The 16,426-nt window shown below is 37.7% G+C and overlaps 1 protein-coding gene across 2 annotated transcripts; it reads right to left on the reverse strand.

The window, feature by feature from the left end:
• Nucleotides 1–507: 507 nt before the first annotated feature.
• LOC121870207 (inner centromere protein A-like) lies at nucleotides 508–16,420 on the reverse strand. Of its 2 annotated transcripts, none has more exons than XM_042371977.1 (10): nucleotides 16,127–16,420; nucleotides 13,766–13,868; nucleotides 12,927–12,980; nucleotides 10,239–10,310; nucleotides 9,478–9,612; nucleotides 7,954–8,150; nucleotides 7,569–7,770; nucleotides 6,164–6,288; nucleotides 1,277–1,400; nucleotides 508–946 (listed from the first exon to the last, which is right to left on the reverse strand). In XM_042371977.1, exons 1-10 carry the CDS (start codon nucleotides 16,384–16,386, stop codon nucleotides 620–622), a joined length of 1,599 nt encoding a protein of 532 aa, XP_042227911.1. In that variant the 5' UTR covers nucleotides 16,387–16,420; the 3' UTR covers nucleotides 508–619. The 2 variants fall into 2 exon arrangements, with proteins under 2 accessions (XP_042227911.1, XP_042227912.1); XM_042371978.1 differs by having other exon boundaries at nucleotides 510–946; nucleotides 9,499–9,612.
• Between the last annotated feature and the right edge of the window lie 6 nt (nucleotides 16,421–16,426).

Raw genomic sequence — 16,426 nt, forward strand, 5'->3', positions numbered from 1 at the left:
TTTTTTTTTTTTTTTTTTTTTTTTTTTTTTTTTTTTCCTTTTAGTTGTTCTCCATCAATATAACATTACACTGGTACTACCCAGCCATCTACATCATAAAACTTTATCCTTTTAAAAGTTTTCCCCAAATATTTGCTTAACTATTTCACGGCGGGGTTTCAGCTTAGAAAAATTGTGCTCGCTAATTTATCATTATGGCAGGATTAAAGGCAATCCCTCAAGTTTTGCCATACAGCATGGGCAATATTCTTTGTGTGAATGAGTCAGTGTACTTCATCATGTTGAAGGAGACTAACAGTATGATATGTTTATGCTGCTGCCAACTCAACCTCAGTGGAAAGGCAAGACAGTGCTAATTACCACAATTATCAGTGCATTAGAAACTTAGTTTCACTTATGTTGCTGGAAAGACATCAAACAATAGCAGATAATCCAAGATGAAAATGTAAATAAATTAATTAATCTAGAACTTGAGTCTACATCATACAAACTTTAATTGCCATTGTTTGCACTTTCAACCTGCCTTACTATGGAACAAAAATACCGAGGGAGGTTGTACAATATAACTACTGCAATGTGTCTGATACAACAATCTATAAGTATGTAACCATTACATATTCTATTCATAAAATCCCAAACAATAGGAAAAAATTAATATCCAAATTTTAAACTTACTCATAGCCCAGGGAGGAATTTTCCTCTTAGGAGCACTGTCCTCATCAGTTGAGTCATCACTCTCAATATCATTTATATCATAATTATTAATATTTTTCTTATATTTCTTGGAGTTTGGTGTAATGTCATAACTATCTTTGTTTTTCCCAGTAGAACTTGACTGAGACGGTCCAGTAGTTTTGGAAAATGTGGTATTAAGACCATTTTCCTTGTTATCACTTAAAGTGAATGTATGATTTAGTCCAGTTTCCTTGTTATCAGCTAGTGCAATCTGTAGGAAAATTACAGTGTGAGATATATAATCATAAGATGAATAAAAGCATTACAACATAATAATCAACAAAATACAATAGAGAATGCTGACAAACTAACCTGAGCACTGAAGCTACAGGTTCATGTGGAAAGTGGACATGAAGATGTTACTAAGGAGCTAAGAAATAATAAATTTGAGAAAAGGATTAGAGGAATACTGATGGAATACAGGCATAATAACACATTAAACAGAACTGAGCAAAAGATGATGTTATCTAAAGGAAGTTCTGCATTAATTACCAATTGTTAAATAATGCAGCAAAAGGAAAATAAGTACTTTAGTTTTTACCTTTTTAACTGCTGAGCTTGTCAATTTAGCTTGTTGTAACTCAGCAATGCGCTGTGCTTCAAGCAATTTAAGGTATTCTAACTCCTTTTTCTCACGGGCGATGCGTTCTACCTCAGCAATTTTTCTACAAAAGAAAATTTTTCTGATATACTACAGTTTCTTCAATAACTAATAAAGCAGAATAAATTAATCATGACTTCACTGGTGCAATTAAAAACAAAAACATCAATGGAATTTTTTTTTTTAGATTTTTTTACGTGGGTTAATTAACCTACCTGTCATATTAAATATATACCGTATATATAGTGTACTATATGTATTTGTAGTACAAGCTTAAGTCTCTCATGGTTAAACATATATGGTATTATTGTTAATAATAAGAAGCATCCAATACAATATGTTGTTAAAGATTATCTAAATACAGTAGAAGTCCAAAAATCCGGACTGCTTGGGGATTGGGTCAGTCCAGATTTTCGGATTTTCCGGATTCTCAGGCAGTACTTTTAAAATTCAAATTTAAGGAGGAATAAAGAAGAGATGAACAGATACATTTTGATAGTTTATTCATTAGCAAATATAGCATGCTTCATTTATCAAAATGAGCAGTTTTAAAGAAAAAGCTGTGAATTCTAGAATTTTATTCTTTGCCTTTTTTATATCATAAATTGTAGACTTTACAATGTTGTATGTTTCCATTAGAACAGTATTGCTCACACCACGTTCTATTTTAATTATTTAAAGTTTGTCACCCAATTTCAACGTGTTTTTCTTTCTCTTCACACAACGGAGTTTATCTACTTCAGGAGCCATTATTATGGGCTTTGTAAATGGAAAGAGTAGGACTCAAAATTACATACGTTGTCACAGTTTGATTGCTCGTTTTAAAGTGGCGATCGCTTGTTGTCGCTGTGCAGCTGTGGCGCTCACGCATGCGCACATACACACAAAAGCCAGCTAAAAAAAAAAAAAAAAAAAAAGTTTGAGTTTTCGAAAAGTCCGGATTCTCGGGTGGTCCGGATTTCTGGCATCCGGATTTTTGGACTTTTACTGTATATTAATAGTTTTTTTTATTATTCTTAAGAGGAAATACTGAGTGTTTAACTTAGTGTGGATGTACGTACAACCACCTCAAAAAGCCTGTCTCTCCTTCCAAACGAATCAGAATCGAAACTAAACAAATAATTTAGCACCAGCTGTGATGAGATCATGCGCTACATCTACCACCGAGTATTGATTATAATGTCCCTTACATAAAGATGTTATACACATTCCCTCTAAAATTTTGTTCTGATTGTAATAGACCAAAAATATTGAGAGAGAGAGAGAGAGGGAGAAAATTACACTTTCTTTTTCATTGGTGTTGTTACCCTGAACCTATCTCTCTCTCTCCAGGCAAAGATGGCATGTTATTGACGTTTTCAAGGACAAAGGGCATAATTAAAATTATTCCCTTGATCATTATGACACAGAAATTTCAACATATTTTACATAGGCATCAATAATATGTTAATACCCCGGTCATTGCAAATGATGTGTCCCTAAAATTCTTTGCGAATATCAGGATAATTTCTCCCATAAGAATTAATATAATTATATAATTGGTGGAGGTGTAATGTATTAAAATAAGTATAATACCATAATACAATACAAAACAACACTGCAGAAACACATTTTATTAGCCAAGCATCTTTAGCCTGCAAAAAGGTCACATTATTATACATCCATGGTATCCCTCCCAACCCCCTGGTCGGGGATAATCATATTTTTCTTTTATGGCCCAAACACCCCAAAATGACACTTGAAAATCTGCCTCGTTTAAAGGTGCTGCGAGACATTTAAATCCAGGGCTGGTGTAGTATTCCCAAACCTCTACTCGCTTCCAGTGCTGTCACAGTACTACTGGTTTGTCTTGCAGCCACATATATACATAATGATCACACACACACACACTGTAGGAGGGAGGGAGGGAGGTAGGTAGGTAGGGAGGGAGGGAGGTAGGGAGGGAGGGAGCAATGTAGGTGGAAGGCATGTGAGAGAGGGAACAGGGTGGGATGGAGGTAGCAGTATGGGAGGGAGGGAGGGAGCTAGTGTAGGAGGGAGGAAGGGGTGTGGGTGGATGTAACTATACAGTGGGACGGACTGGTAGGGGTAGGTGAAATGGAGGGAGTACTGGACGTTCCTGGAGATGAAGAGGACACCAACCCTCTCTCCTCTACTTGCTGTTTATCAGTGTTGTTTTCCTCTTGTTCAAACACATAGTCTTAGTCACTATCATTATCATCACGTTCAATATCCCTATCAATGCATGCCTCTGTCAATCTATACTCATCTTCACCCCTACCAAATAATTTAGAGTATGTCTCAACCTGATTGAGTGACCGGTTACGTTCACATGCCATGGCTATCGAGAGACTACTGTGTAGTCCCAGGGCCTTGACTGTGAGGAGAGATGGGAGGGTGGGGCCCCCTGGGGAGAGATGGGAGGGGGGGGGAACATTTACACAAACAGATTATGGTAGCTAGACTCAATTTCAAAGGTGCGGGAAAAGCAGATTTGGAAAACGTTCTAATACGTGACTGACCAGAGATAATAATATCGGTGATCACGTAATTGAACGTTAATGACCAGTTATGGGTTAAAATAAGCATAGAATATTGATTCACCATGGGTGTAAAAAATTCACTTACTGTAAAGACACACCGACACAAATGTTGTTAATAATTACTAAACTTTGTGATTGTGTGTATAAAATGTGTGAATGAGTAGGAGGCAATACGAAAAAAATTTTGACACAGTATCGACACTACCACACAACGCAACAGATCAAAGCAGACAGAGAGAACTCTTTCGCATGGCCTGGTGTATGAATACACAGCAAAAACAATTAACTATGCAGCCTGCTCACATAGCTTGAGCCACCAAGCACCAGAGATGACACACACCTCCAGCATGTTCCTTATTTTGCTCCTGAAAAGTTAAATATCATCATACATAGAAAACAAAACTCCATTATGAAAACACATATGGCCTCCACCCAAAAAATCCCACCAAGCACATTATATATGCAATAATGCACAGCCACACATTAATCCTTTATCATGCCTAAAATAAACCAAATTAAATGACAGTAACCAGCAGAAATATTCCATTAAATTGGAAATGAAGAGAGATGCAGGCATAATTAACGACCATTAAAGAGGAACAAAATTTACAGCATAATCAGCCGAGTCTTGGGGTCAGAAGTCCATAGCTGGTAACAGCATCGTACCTGGCATCTCTGCCAAGCACTACTTCTGACAGAGGAATACAGTACGAGTGCAGCAGCTAGTTAGCTTGTGCAGTTTGAAACAAATTTACTGTAGCATATTGAAATTATTTCTTTCAATTTTCTAATTCGCTTTGCGGATAAGCGAATACAGATACTGAACTAAGTATAGAATATGCCTGTTAAAATATAAATTGCGAATAAGTGGGGTCATGATTAACGTTTCAATTGAAAAGTGCAATAAAAGCCATTATGCTTGAGATAAGACATACAAATATTATAAAGCACATACGACCCAAATGATATCTTATTGTCCACCACCAGCAAACTTCGCCCAGCAGCGGGGAATGTATGGAACAGCTTCACTCCCTGTTTTTACTTAAAATTTGAATTATCTCTCTAATTTTATGAATTTACACACCCTCACAGATGAGTCACAGACATGAGGGCTCGGAGCAGTATAGTCACCTCTCACTTTACACGGATTTAATTAGCATGTTCTTAAAATAACACTAGCATTAAGTTAACACCTATTTTTAAATAACACAGTTTTCAAAAGAGTCCCATTGCGCCAGGCAGCATAGTTCTACATCTCATTGCTTTCCTACTTTACAAAAAAGGAAAGAGTAACAATCACCTTAACCTCAGCCATCAACATATGGTAACTCGAAAGCTCCCACTTCTCCCCATTCACCTGCTCTGTCATCTGATTCAAATGACTAACTCCCCCAGTAACCCCCACCTCTCCTCCACCACTAGTTCCTGCATGCCATCTCAGCCATCATTCAATGTTTACGTTCGCACAAATTTTCATTTAAAATCTATTTTCTTACTACTGTATTATTAGATTTGCTTCTATTATTGTATTATTATTGTTAATATATTTTTGTAAAAAAAACATACTGAAGGAAATAGATCCACAAATTAAAGTTTTTAGGGAGCGCTTCCCCTAACCCCCGCCATTTCCTTTATTTATGGGATAATTAGGTTTGATTTACACGGTCATTCTCAAGAACGTAACTACCATATAAATTGAGAGATGGCTGTACACAGCTTGTTCCAAAATGAGCAATCCTCAGTGAAGTGAGAGGTGCACCAGGCGAGCAAAACTGAGGTACTTGGATGTGCATTAATAAAAGCAACCAGTGGAGTTATGGTCTCCAGTTTGTGCAGTGGGCAATGAATAAAATGTACGGTACCATGAAACCACCAAAATGGTACCTTACCAGCTGTGTTTCCTATGGAAGAAAGTGCTTACAAGATAAGCACAAAAACTGTAATTGAAAACACACTTGCTTGACACCAGATAGGGTTATTGCACTACAATGGTATTAAATAAGGTGATATTCCCCAGAAATAACTTGGTATTCAGAAATTTTCCCACACAGAGTACCTGTGGAGATCCATCAATTAAAAGGTGCCACTGTAGAAGTAGCTGTCTAACATAGCAGGGCTCTCATTTGATAGACAGTCTTCATTGCAACAGAGCCTGTTATAGCCATAAATCATGTGGTGGGGAATGGGGGAAAATGAAAATTCTCCCAATAATGGACAGAGCTTGTATGGATTAGTTTGGTACAGTATTGGCAGGGTTTACTGTAATTTTATTTAATACACTTACCGTTTCCTTTCTTCCTCTTGACGACGGCGTTGCTCTGCCAGATATAATAGTTTTTCCTCCTCATTTTGCTTTTCTTCTTCCTTTAATTTCCTTGACTCCTCTTCCTGTTTCCTTCGTTCTTCTTCCTGGTTTCATAAATTAGAAATGGAGTCACAATCATTTTAAAGAAAAAATACACAGAAAGATGAAGTGTATGTAACCTGACTTTTAATATACTGTAAACCCTCGATAACTCGGAATTTTATACAACTCGGCATGGATATGTTCTCGGAATGGTTTCTTTTTTTTTACGGGGATTAGCCCACCCGGGCACAGGTCACTTGACCCACATCAGGGCCTGGGGGGGGCGAAGATATAATAATAATAATAATAATAATAATAATAATAATAATAATAATAATAATAATAATAATAATAATGATAATAATAATAATAATAATAATAATAATAATAATAATAATAATACAGGGGGTAATAATAATAATTAATTAATTAAAATTAATAAAAATTTTAATAAACAAAATAACAGTAATAATAATAAATAACCGTAAATAGTAAAAAAAAAAAAATCAAGAGTGAGAAACGACATACATTATGTATATTGTGTTGTCAACAGCAAAAATCTCGGCATATCTGGTAGCCTGTGTCACCTACCATACCTCTGTGTCACCTACCATGCCTGTGTCTCACCTACCATGCCTGTGTGTCACCTACCATACCTCTGTGTCACCTACCATGCCTGTGTGTCACCTACCATACCTCTGTGTCACCTACCATGCCTGTGTGTCACCTACCATGCCTGTGTGTCACCTACCATACCTCTGTGTCACCTACCATGCCTGTGTGTCACCTACCATGCCTGTGTGTCACCTACCATGCCTGTGTGTCACCTACCATGCCTGTGTGTCACCTACCATGCCTGTGTGTCACCTACCATACCTCTGTGTCACCTACCATGAATCTGTGTTACCTACCACACCTGTGTCACCTACCATGCCTGTGTCACCTACCATGCCTGTGTCACCTACCATGCCTGTGTCACCTACCATGCCTGTCACCTACCATGCCTGTGTCACCTACCATGCCTGTGTCACCTACCATACCTCTGTGTCACCTACCATACCTCTGTGTCACCTACAATGATGCTCCATTCTTCGCCTGCAGTGCTGGTAAGTGTTACTTTTTGTATATTTAGTAATTACCTGTACACACACACATATGGGTCGATGATTTTTGTATGAAGGGGGAAAGGCCTCGATAAGTCAGAATCTGGTATACCTCAGCAAGGCCAGAGCCCAGATGTGCTGATTTATCGAGGGTTTACTGTATAGTAAATATATACGAGAGTTTTAAATTCAACGCAACTATGAATAATTTAATTTCCAAGGTTACTGCTTAAACCTACCTGTTCTTTAATCTTCTTAACTCTAGCCTCTTCTGCACGTCTCTTAGCAAGAAGTTGCTGCTTTCTGTGCTGCTGCTGCTGTTCTCTTAGTCGCTCCTCTCTGTTCTTTCTATCTCTGTCTTGTTGTTTCTTTGCTTCTATAGCCTTACGCTCTCTTTCTTCACGAGCTTCCTGTACCCGCTTCATCCTTTCCTCGTTGCGTCTGTTATAAAATAATAATTGAATAAAATTAATGACAATTCATACAAGATTCATTAAACCACCCAACACCTTGTTCTCCCATTATTCATGCAACAATCCATTTGACACTCAGATAAAACTTGAATTATGAATCCTAAGAACAGCTCTGACTTTCATATTTCTAGATATTTATCTCCTGACCAACCTTTTCTGCCCCTCTGCTTTCAATTTTAATAATTCTTCTTTCTTTTTTATCGTCTCATCCTCTCGATCCCTCTTCTTTTGCAGTCCTGTTTGTCGCTTCTCCTCACGTGATGGCTTTGCTGGTTGTATTTTGATGAATGATGTTATTCCAGTAACTATGTTCGTTGGGTATTTAGCTTCATTTGGGTCACCAAATTTCTGTAATAAAACATGATTAAACTTCAAAACTTGATTATGAAGAATGAAAATATTAATAATAATAATAATAATAATACAGTAAAAAGAATTTGAAAAATACAAACATACACTGGCAAATATAGTATGAAAGTCACAGGAGTTTGTAATCTTTATTTTAGGCAAAATCATAGCAAACTTGGGGTTTTGTGAAGCAGTTCAGAACCTAACCCCCATGATGACAAGGTTTCTATAGCACTGTTCGTCACTCATTTCACACAATTGTGGGCGGAGCTCTGACCCACCACTTGGTAAAGGGAGAGAGAGACAGAGAGAGAGAGAGAGAGAGAGAGAGGAGAGAGAGAGAGAGAGAGAGAGAGAGAGAGAGAGAGAGAGAGAGAGAGAGAGAGAGAGAGAGAGAGAGAGAGAGAGAGAGAGAGAGAGAGAGAGAGAGAGAGAGAGAGAGAGAGAGAGAGAGAGAGAGAGAGAGAGAGAGAGAGAGAGAGAGAGAGAGAGAGAGAGAGAGAGAGAGAGAGAGAGAGAGAGAGAGAGAGAGAGAGAGAGAGAGAGAGAGAGAGAGAGAGAGAGAGAGAAAGAGAGAGAGAGAGAGAGAGAGAGAGAGAGAGAGAGGAGAGAGAGAGAGAGAGAGAGAGAGAGAGAGAGAGAGAGAGAGAGAGAGAGAGAGAGAGAGAGAGAGAGAGAGAGAGAGAGAGAGAGAGAGAGAGAGAGAGAGAGAGAGAGAGAGAGAGAGAGAGAGAGAGAGAGAGAGAGAGAGAGAGAGAGAGAGAGAGAGAGAGAGAGAGAGAGAGAGAGAGAGAGAGAGAGAGAGAGAGAGAGAGAGAGAGAGAGAGAGAGAGAGAGAGAGAGAGAGAGAGAGATAGAGAGAGAGAGAGAGAGAGAGAGAGAGAGAGAGAGAGAGAGAGAGAGAGAGAGAGAGAGAGAGAGAGAGAGAGAGAGAGAGAGAGAGAGAGAGAGAGAGAGAGAGAGAGAGAGAGAGAGAGAGAGAGAGAGAGAGAGAGAGAGAGAGAGAGAGAGAGAGAGAGAGAGTCCAATTTACCTGATACTTTTGATAATAAAAATAAAATACTGCTACAGTTATTATCTTATTCATTAAAAGACTTAGAACAAAATACACTAAAATATAATGGCTGTTAGCATAAGAATTATATATTTCTAATGTTGCAGTTGCTGCTGCACTGTTGCCATGTCTTGAATCTATTTTCAGTAACATCGGTGTATGACGAACAGTGCTATAGTGAATTACTTTTCAGGTTTTAAACAACTGCCGTCAGTCCTTAGCCCTCTCATTAACCAGGGTGTTCCTGTATATAATAAATACTGTATGCAAAACCTTTTGTATTTTGTGTTTTACCGAGGATGACGAGGTAAGCATCAGCCGACTTCTTGAGAAAGTTTTTGGTGTATCACGAGAGCTACCATGGGTACTGCTGCTGCTGCTGAGTAAAATCTTCTTTGGTCGAATAACCTACATAGGAAAAAAATATATCAATTATAAAATTTAGTAAAGGCATCATTCAGAACAAAGGAAAGTGTATATTGTATATAGAGTATACCATATGCAGTATGTAATACTACTGCACATTTCCCCAGCTGCAAACAAGATGTCACTCAAATCAAGGACATATCCACTTACTGCTACAATTCCCCTGGAGTTTAGCAAATGCCGACCTTTCCAAAATGTCTAAATGCTCAGCAACTGCTTCTTCCAGTTGAAGTGATAAGTAGAAGAGATTAAAGTATAGAATCCCATCCATATAAAACAACAATAATATCCCATACATAACAAATAATGTAAATACTGTAAATAAAGTGATGTTAAACAATACAGAATAATGAAAGTAAAGTAATGTAAAATATGGGATCTTAGAGATTTTTGTAGTGAATGTATTGGATCCCATTCATAACTCGGGGACTGCCTGTAGTTCACATCACCAAATTGTGGAAGAGAAATAAAGATGATCAAGCTCACTCCTTATATTTTTAATCCCTATTTATATCTCTTTTAATTGAGTTTATGACTCAGTTGGACAGCACAACTATAACAGTAATAAGAAAAATACAAAAAAACACCCAAGTTTGAAAATACAGTACCTTATCTGAAGGACAAGTTGCAGGTGGGGTTCTGGCAGGGGGCTTTATCCGAACTCTCTGGGAGTCTGGAGTCTGAAATAAATACAGTGAGTTAATATATTATTGACATAGTTCAGCTTTTTTTCAAGATGAAACACGAAATTTGCTGCATGCATTTGATTTATCTTAATATGATGGAACATACACTAACCCCTCCATAAATTTAACTATGAAATACTTACAGGTAATTCTGACATGGGGAGAAGTCACGAATTATCCGAGAGATAGAAACCTGACAAGAGAAATGGGCATAAAACAATGAAGATATGATGAAGCCACCATTGAAGAACATTCCAGGGATTAACAACTTAATATTCTTGATTAAAGCTAAACAATAAATGCCATCTTTGATTAAACCACATCACAAAAGTAATTTTTTTTTTAAGAATGCCAGGCCACTGTTAACAATATTGGTATATACGTCAAGTGCTGTCATACTAAGAACCGCTCTCCAATAATTACCATTCCCAGTACAGTACAGTATGTGATCTCAGTATATGAGGACTAACATTAATCAAACCATTCATTTAATACAGTAATCTTTCACCACTGCCTCGTACAGTAAATATAAATACTGTACTGTACATACATTTCATAAATCTGCAATTATACCAGTACAGTTCTGATTGATTCAAGTCTGGTAATAAGGTTTATGAGTAAAAAAGGGTGCAATACTTGTACTATACTGTTTGTTGTTACCCATTGCAAAATTAAATTACTGTACAGTGAAACCTCTATTTAACGGACAATGTAGAAAGGAGACTCCGCTATATAGAGGACCCGTTTTATGTGAATCCCACATCTAATGAACTACAGTATGTTAGATAGAGATAAAAGTCTCTTGTATTGAGGATCCATTTGATATGAAACCCCATCTAACAGATTATATGGAGAGAGGAATCCATTATATGGAGGTTTCATTGTAAGAATGGACATCGAAAACTTGAAGAGTGTACAGTTGCTATCTACTGTACTTTACAAAGAATGCATTTAAGTAGGTAGAGTTCACTCAAAATAATAGGGTTTGGTAGTGGCAAAGTAGTCCCATGAAAAAGAAACATACTTTATTTAAAAAAATTCTATGTTTACTGCTATACAAGTGAGGAAGAAATTGTGGATGAACAGGAAGAACTAATCTAAGAACAAAGATGCACAAAGGAAATGCTTACCATACTACAAGTTTAATAACTAAAAGGAATTTCAAATTCTAGGTGCTGTACATGTGGATTTTGGCCATTAAGAGGGATGCACCAATATACAATACATACATAGAGTGACCATATATGAAGGATAGTATACTGTATATAAATACAGCCAGGTGATGCAAATACAGCACACTATCATTTCATAAGATATCAATGATTAAAGTAAAGTTAGTTTTTTGGGGGAAAGGGCCATTATATCTGCACATTTCAAAATGTAAGTAAACCCGAATAGCTTCTTTGCAAATATAAATCAACACAACCTCCACAACCCATTACAACTCACGAACATTAAACATTTATTAGCTGTTTAATGGTGAAATAGTTCTGATAAACAATAAGCACCAATATACTGTAATTCCCTGTGAACCCATTAATTTCCCCTTTCTAATATTACCACCTCCTAATTAACAATACCCTTACATTACAGTACTGTATGTTAGCCCAAGTAAATGCTCTCAGTACTGAAAAAATCAAACCTCCGAATATTTCATTGCTTTTTTCAACTCGGCACCTCTTGCAATCTCTAGGGCACGTTTTAAACTCCTGCGAGCGATAGTTCTTGTTGAACTCTCACCCTGTTAAAGGAACATTTGAGGCTTCTAGAAATGAATATATAATCGTAACAGTACAGTAATAAGTTCTTCATTAATGTTAAATAGTACATTTTATGTAATTTACACTATTATTCTATCTACATTTTGTAATTTTCTATTCTCTGCTCCTATACTGTATACATAGGGCATATCAAGGGAAACAGAAACCTCAAGAACAAAATGGTCATGCCAGAAACACTCGAAATACACAAAAACATAACACACATAATGAAGCCATTTACAAATTTCAATGATTACTATCAGAAACTCACGTCCTTTTGGGTCAGGACTGATTGAAAGCTAACAACCATGAGATATAGCAATCATATATTATTTGTAATATCTAAAAGGGAAGAAAAAAGGTAAATTGGAAACTCTTGTAAATGGTTGGTTAGCCTTATATCTTTAGACTAAGTGACAGTCCCTGTGCATATCAGATTGCACCCAAGAAAAATACAAACTCACCCAGAATGGTACCTTAAACACTTGAACATAAAAATCATGGCAGCCCTATGAATTGTCATGGAAAAGACTCATATTAAGTATGCCAACAGTCAGAAATGGCAACTTAAGACAGCTTGCTGAAAGGCCTATTCACATGACCCTGTTGGTGGTGGCAATAAATATCTTTAAACATTAATGACTTCTGGCAAGAGACAACGTCCTGTTCACTAGCATAGTCAATGGCTTTTCCTTCAATTACTGTAGTGTAAGTCTAATTTGCATTAGTAACTTACTCCCTGTACAAATGCACCTCAACCTATTATATTCATGTCAGGTTTAGTAATAATTTCTCAAATACTGTACTATATTTTCTAAAAGTTTACATATAACCAAGAGGAGCTTCTCACCTTTGCATGTCTAACTCGTGCATGTCGTGTTACATGAGCTGGGGAGTGTGTTACCTGAAAGATAAAATAGCCATTATATAAACAGAAATGGATATTTGCTTTATGTGGCCATCACAAATACAGGAGTCATGGACAAGCAATAAAATTACTCACAACTCACTGACTTATACTGGGAGGATTAAAAATATATATACAGTATAGTCTCGGCTTAAGCGTTTGGTCATTTACGCGGCACCTTGCCAGACTGGCAATTTTTATTTACACGGTTCATTCCATCATTTACGCGGAAAGCGGCGCGGGCAGGGTGCACACAAGGTCACCCAGTCAACAAAACATTACCGAGTTCTTCACCCACCACCCACCACGGCCAGCCCAAGTCAGTGATAGTGAGGATATGGACTTTGAGGGGTTTGACAAAGAGGCCCTGCAAGCCTCTGTGGTGGATAGTGATACAATTGATACAAGTGATACAGGTGAGGGCCAATTAATCTGCCCTCTGCCTCAGAACCAACCCCCCATCCTCGTGTGCCCAGCCATCTTTTCTACTAATGTAAGTGTTAAAAAACCTAATATTATTGATATTTCTTTTAAATATTAATTGTGTATGCATACCATCATAAAATTAAGATGTTATTTTTACTACAACGTACTATTGTGTCAGAAAAAGTGTAGTTTGGGGGTCGGCCCAGTCTCTATTTCAATTAATCCCATATGTTCTGTTATTTCGTTTACACGTTTTACGCGGACCTCCACGGGTTCAATTGACCGCGCAAATGAAGACTATACTGTATACATTTTTTTTTTACCAGAGTAACGAACTCAACCACTTATAAACACACCTCACACTCCTCAGAAGTTAGCTCTTCAACCTCATTAAGGGTTTCTCCAATGTGATTCTGATATGCAGTTGCCAATTCTCGTACAGTACAGCCTGTTTTTGAGCTGAAATATGATAAATTGATTAAATAAACTAAAAAAAAATGCAAATGTAGAGATCAAAATGATACTGGCATGATGTCATCTCCACCCCCACCAGGAAAATAATAAAAGTATCCTAAAAACAAATGGCCCCACTTTACTGTAAACCTACTTTGTATAACAGGTTTTTTTAATTAAACAGAAACAGATTTGTTCACCACCACTGCAGAATTAGGCTATTTGTCCCTCCCTCCCTCCCTCCAGGACCATAACTTTAAAACTATGAAATATTGCATCTTAATGAAGCTTTACCACATTATGCATAAGTGGAATGAAATTTGTCAAATAATATTTTGTCCGTATCTTCAAGGATAAAATTAGGCATATTAATGAAGTGTTCATGTCCACCCTGAAACCTATGAACCAAAAAGGATATCAAGGTACATTAACACAATGTAGCAACTGCCAGGCAATACGTCATGGACCAAGTGGGGACTTAACCTTCAAGGTTACAGCAGTACCCTGGATACAGTACAGAAATCTGTCTGTATTCACTCCACAACTTCTTAACCAATGAAAATATCCCCATGACACACTGGTGCAACTTGCATCGCCAAAAGACAAAGTGTCATGCACAGTCCCGATTGAGGTCTAACTTATAAGGGAAAGTTCATCTTCAATATATAATAAACAACTTATATCCTTCTGTAACTCTTTAACTAATATGGAAATTATCTTGAAATATCAACACAATATACTCCACTACCAGACAATGTCAACTTTACAGATCAACAATGTTTTTACAATTGTTGACTGATTACAACAAGATTATCAGAGAGAGATCACCTTTTCCCAATATCACTTTACTCCTGACTTCTTCACACCACTGACTGCTTAAGATCATGGGGAAACATGCTATACTGTCGAAAGTTTCAGAGCAATCACAAAGTTTGTTTATAAGTCTGATCTTCACCTTGATCTCTGGTTATGCCCCTGACTATAAAGGGAAGACTAAAAATTGGCATAAGGTATAAAAAATAAAGGCTTTGCTAATGCATACTTTGGTAAAGTTTCAAAATAAAATACAGTTGGTCCTCACATTAAGCGGTCCCGCATTCCGCGTTTCACCGTTAACGCGGTGCCTTGCCAGAACCTAACATTCTTACATTCCGCGATCGTGAACCCCATTACGCGGAGAGCGGCTGGCAAGCCGCGCCATTTTTGGATCCAAACCTCCCGCCATCCGCCATGTTGTGTAAGAGGCGCGAAAATGGTGCGCACAAGGTCGCCCAGTCATCAAAACATTACCGAGTTCTTTACCCGCCACCCACCACAACCGGCCCAAGTCAGTGATAGTGATAATTATAGTGAGGATATGGACTTATATGGACTTTGAGGGGTTTAACAAAGAGGCCCTGCAAGCCTCTGTGGTGGATAGTGATACAATTGATACCAGTGATACAGGTGAGGGCCAATAATCTGCCCCCTGCTTCGGAACCAACCCCCCATCCCCGTGTGCCCAGCCATCTTTTCTACTAATGTAAGTGTTAAAAAACCTAATATTATTTATATTTCTCTTAATTATTAATTGTGTGTGCATGCCATCATAAAGTTAAGATAATATTTTTACTACAACATAGTTGTGTGTCGTCAAAAAGTGGAGTTTGGGGATCGGCCTGGACTCCATTTCAATTAATCCCATATGTTATGTTGTTCACTTTACGCGTTCCTCACTTTCCGCGGGACCCTCCGGGTTACATTAACCGCGTAATGTGAGGACCAACTGTACTGTGCATACTTTAGAGTTCTTAAATTTTGATAACAGTTGGAGAGATGGATAACTAAAATCTAGTCCTCATATTTTGCAAAGCAGCAGGGGACAAAAGAGTACATTTCATGAACATAGTAACTTTGACCTTAGTGAACCACTCAATCCTCCTCCCTCACTTTAACTTGTATACTGTTCCTTTAATGAAATAATTTTATTGTCTGTGGCCATTATCTGCACATTTTACAATCATTATACTGTATATTACTATTCTCCACCTATTACACCTCGAGAGCATCACTCGCCCAGCAAATGTTCGTGGAGAATGTTTTACAGGGGTCATCGCGCGTGTCCCCTTCTGGCGTACAGTAGAAGACATTGGAGAGTCCTTGTCTGAATTTGGTGTACAGCAAGCACGCTTAAAACTAATGTGTACTGGACTACCTGGAGTAACAACTTGGACAGTTGACGACGATGGACAAGGGCTTAATAATAAAGCTGGCAACTGGCGCACCTTAGATCGATTATCCGGCGAACCGGCCCAATTTCTGTGTTCTGAGTAGATGAAGCAGCCATTACAGTATTCTCAGAGGTATAGGAGGTCGCTGATTGTGATGGCTTCATAGATGTTACTGATGGAACAGACCTAACAAGTGGTGATTTCTGTACAACCTGAGATGATTTGCCGTCTTTCTCATCTTCAGATTCAGTAAGAAATAAACATAGACCAAGTTTTTCTGAAGCCACAGATTCTTTTTCAGGTTGTTCTTCCATTTTCTTACACTTTGTCCTTGTAGATCTAGTAGGCTGATCT

Source organism: Homarus americanus, unplaced genomic scaffold (assembly GCF_018991925.1).
Source record: "Homarus americanus isolate GMGI-L3 unplaced genomic scaffold, GMGI_Hamer_2.0 scaffold49053, whole genome shotgun sequence".
In the NCBI taxonomy this organism is placed as follows: Eukaryota; Metazoa; Arthropoda; class Malacostraca; order Decapoda; family Nephropidae; genus Homarus; species Homarus americanus.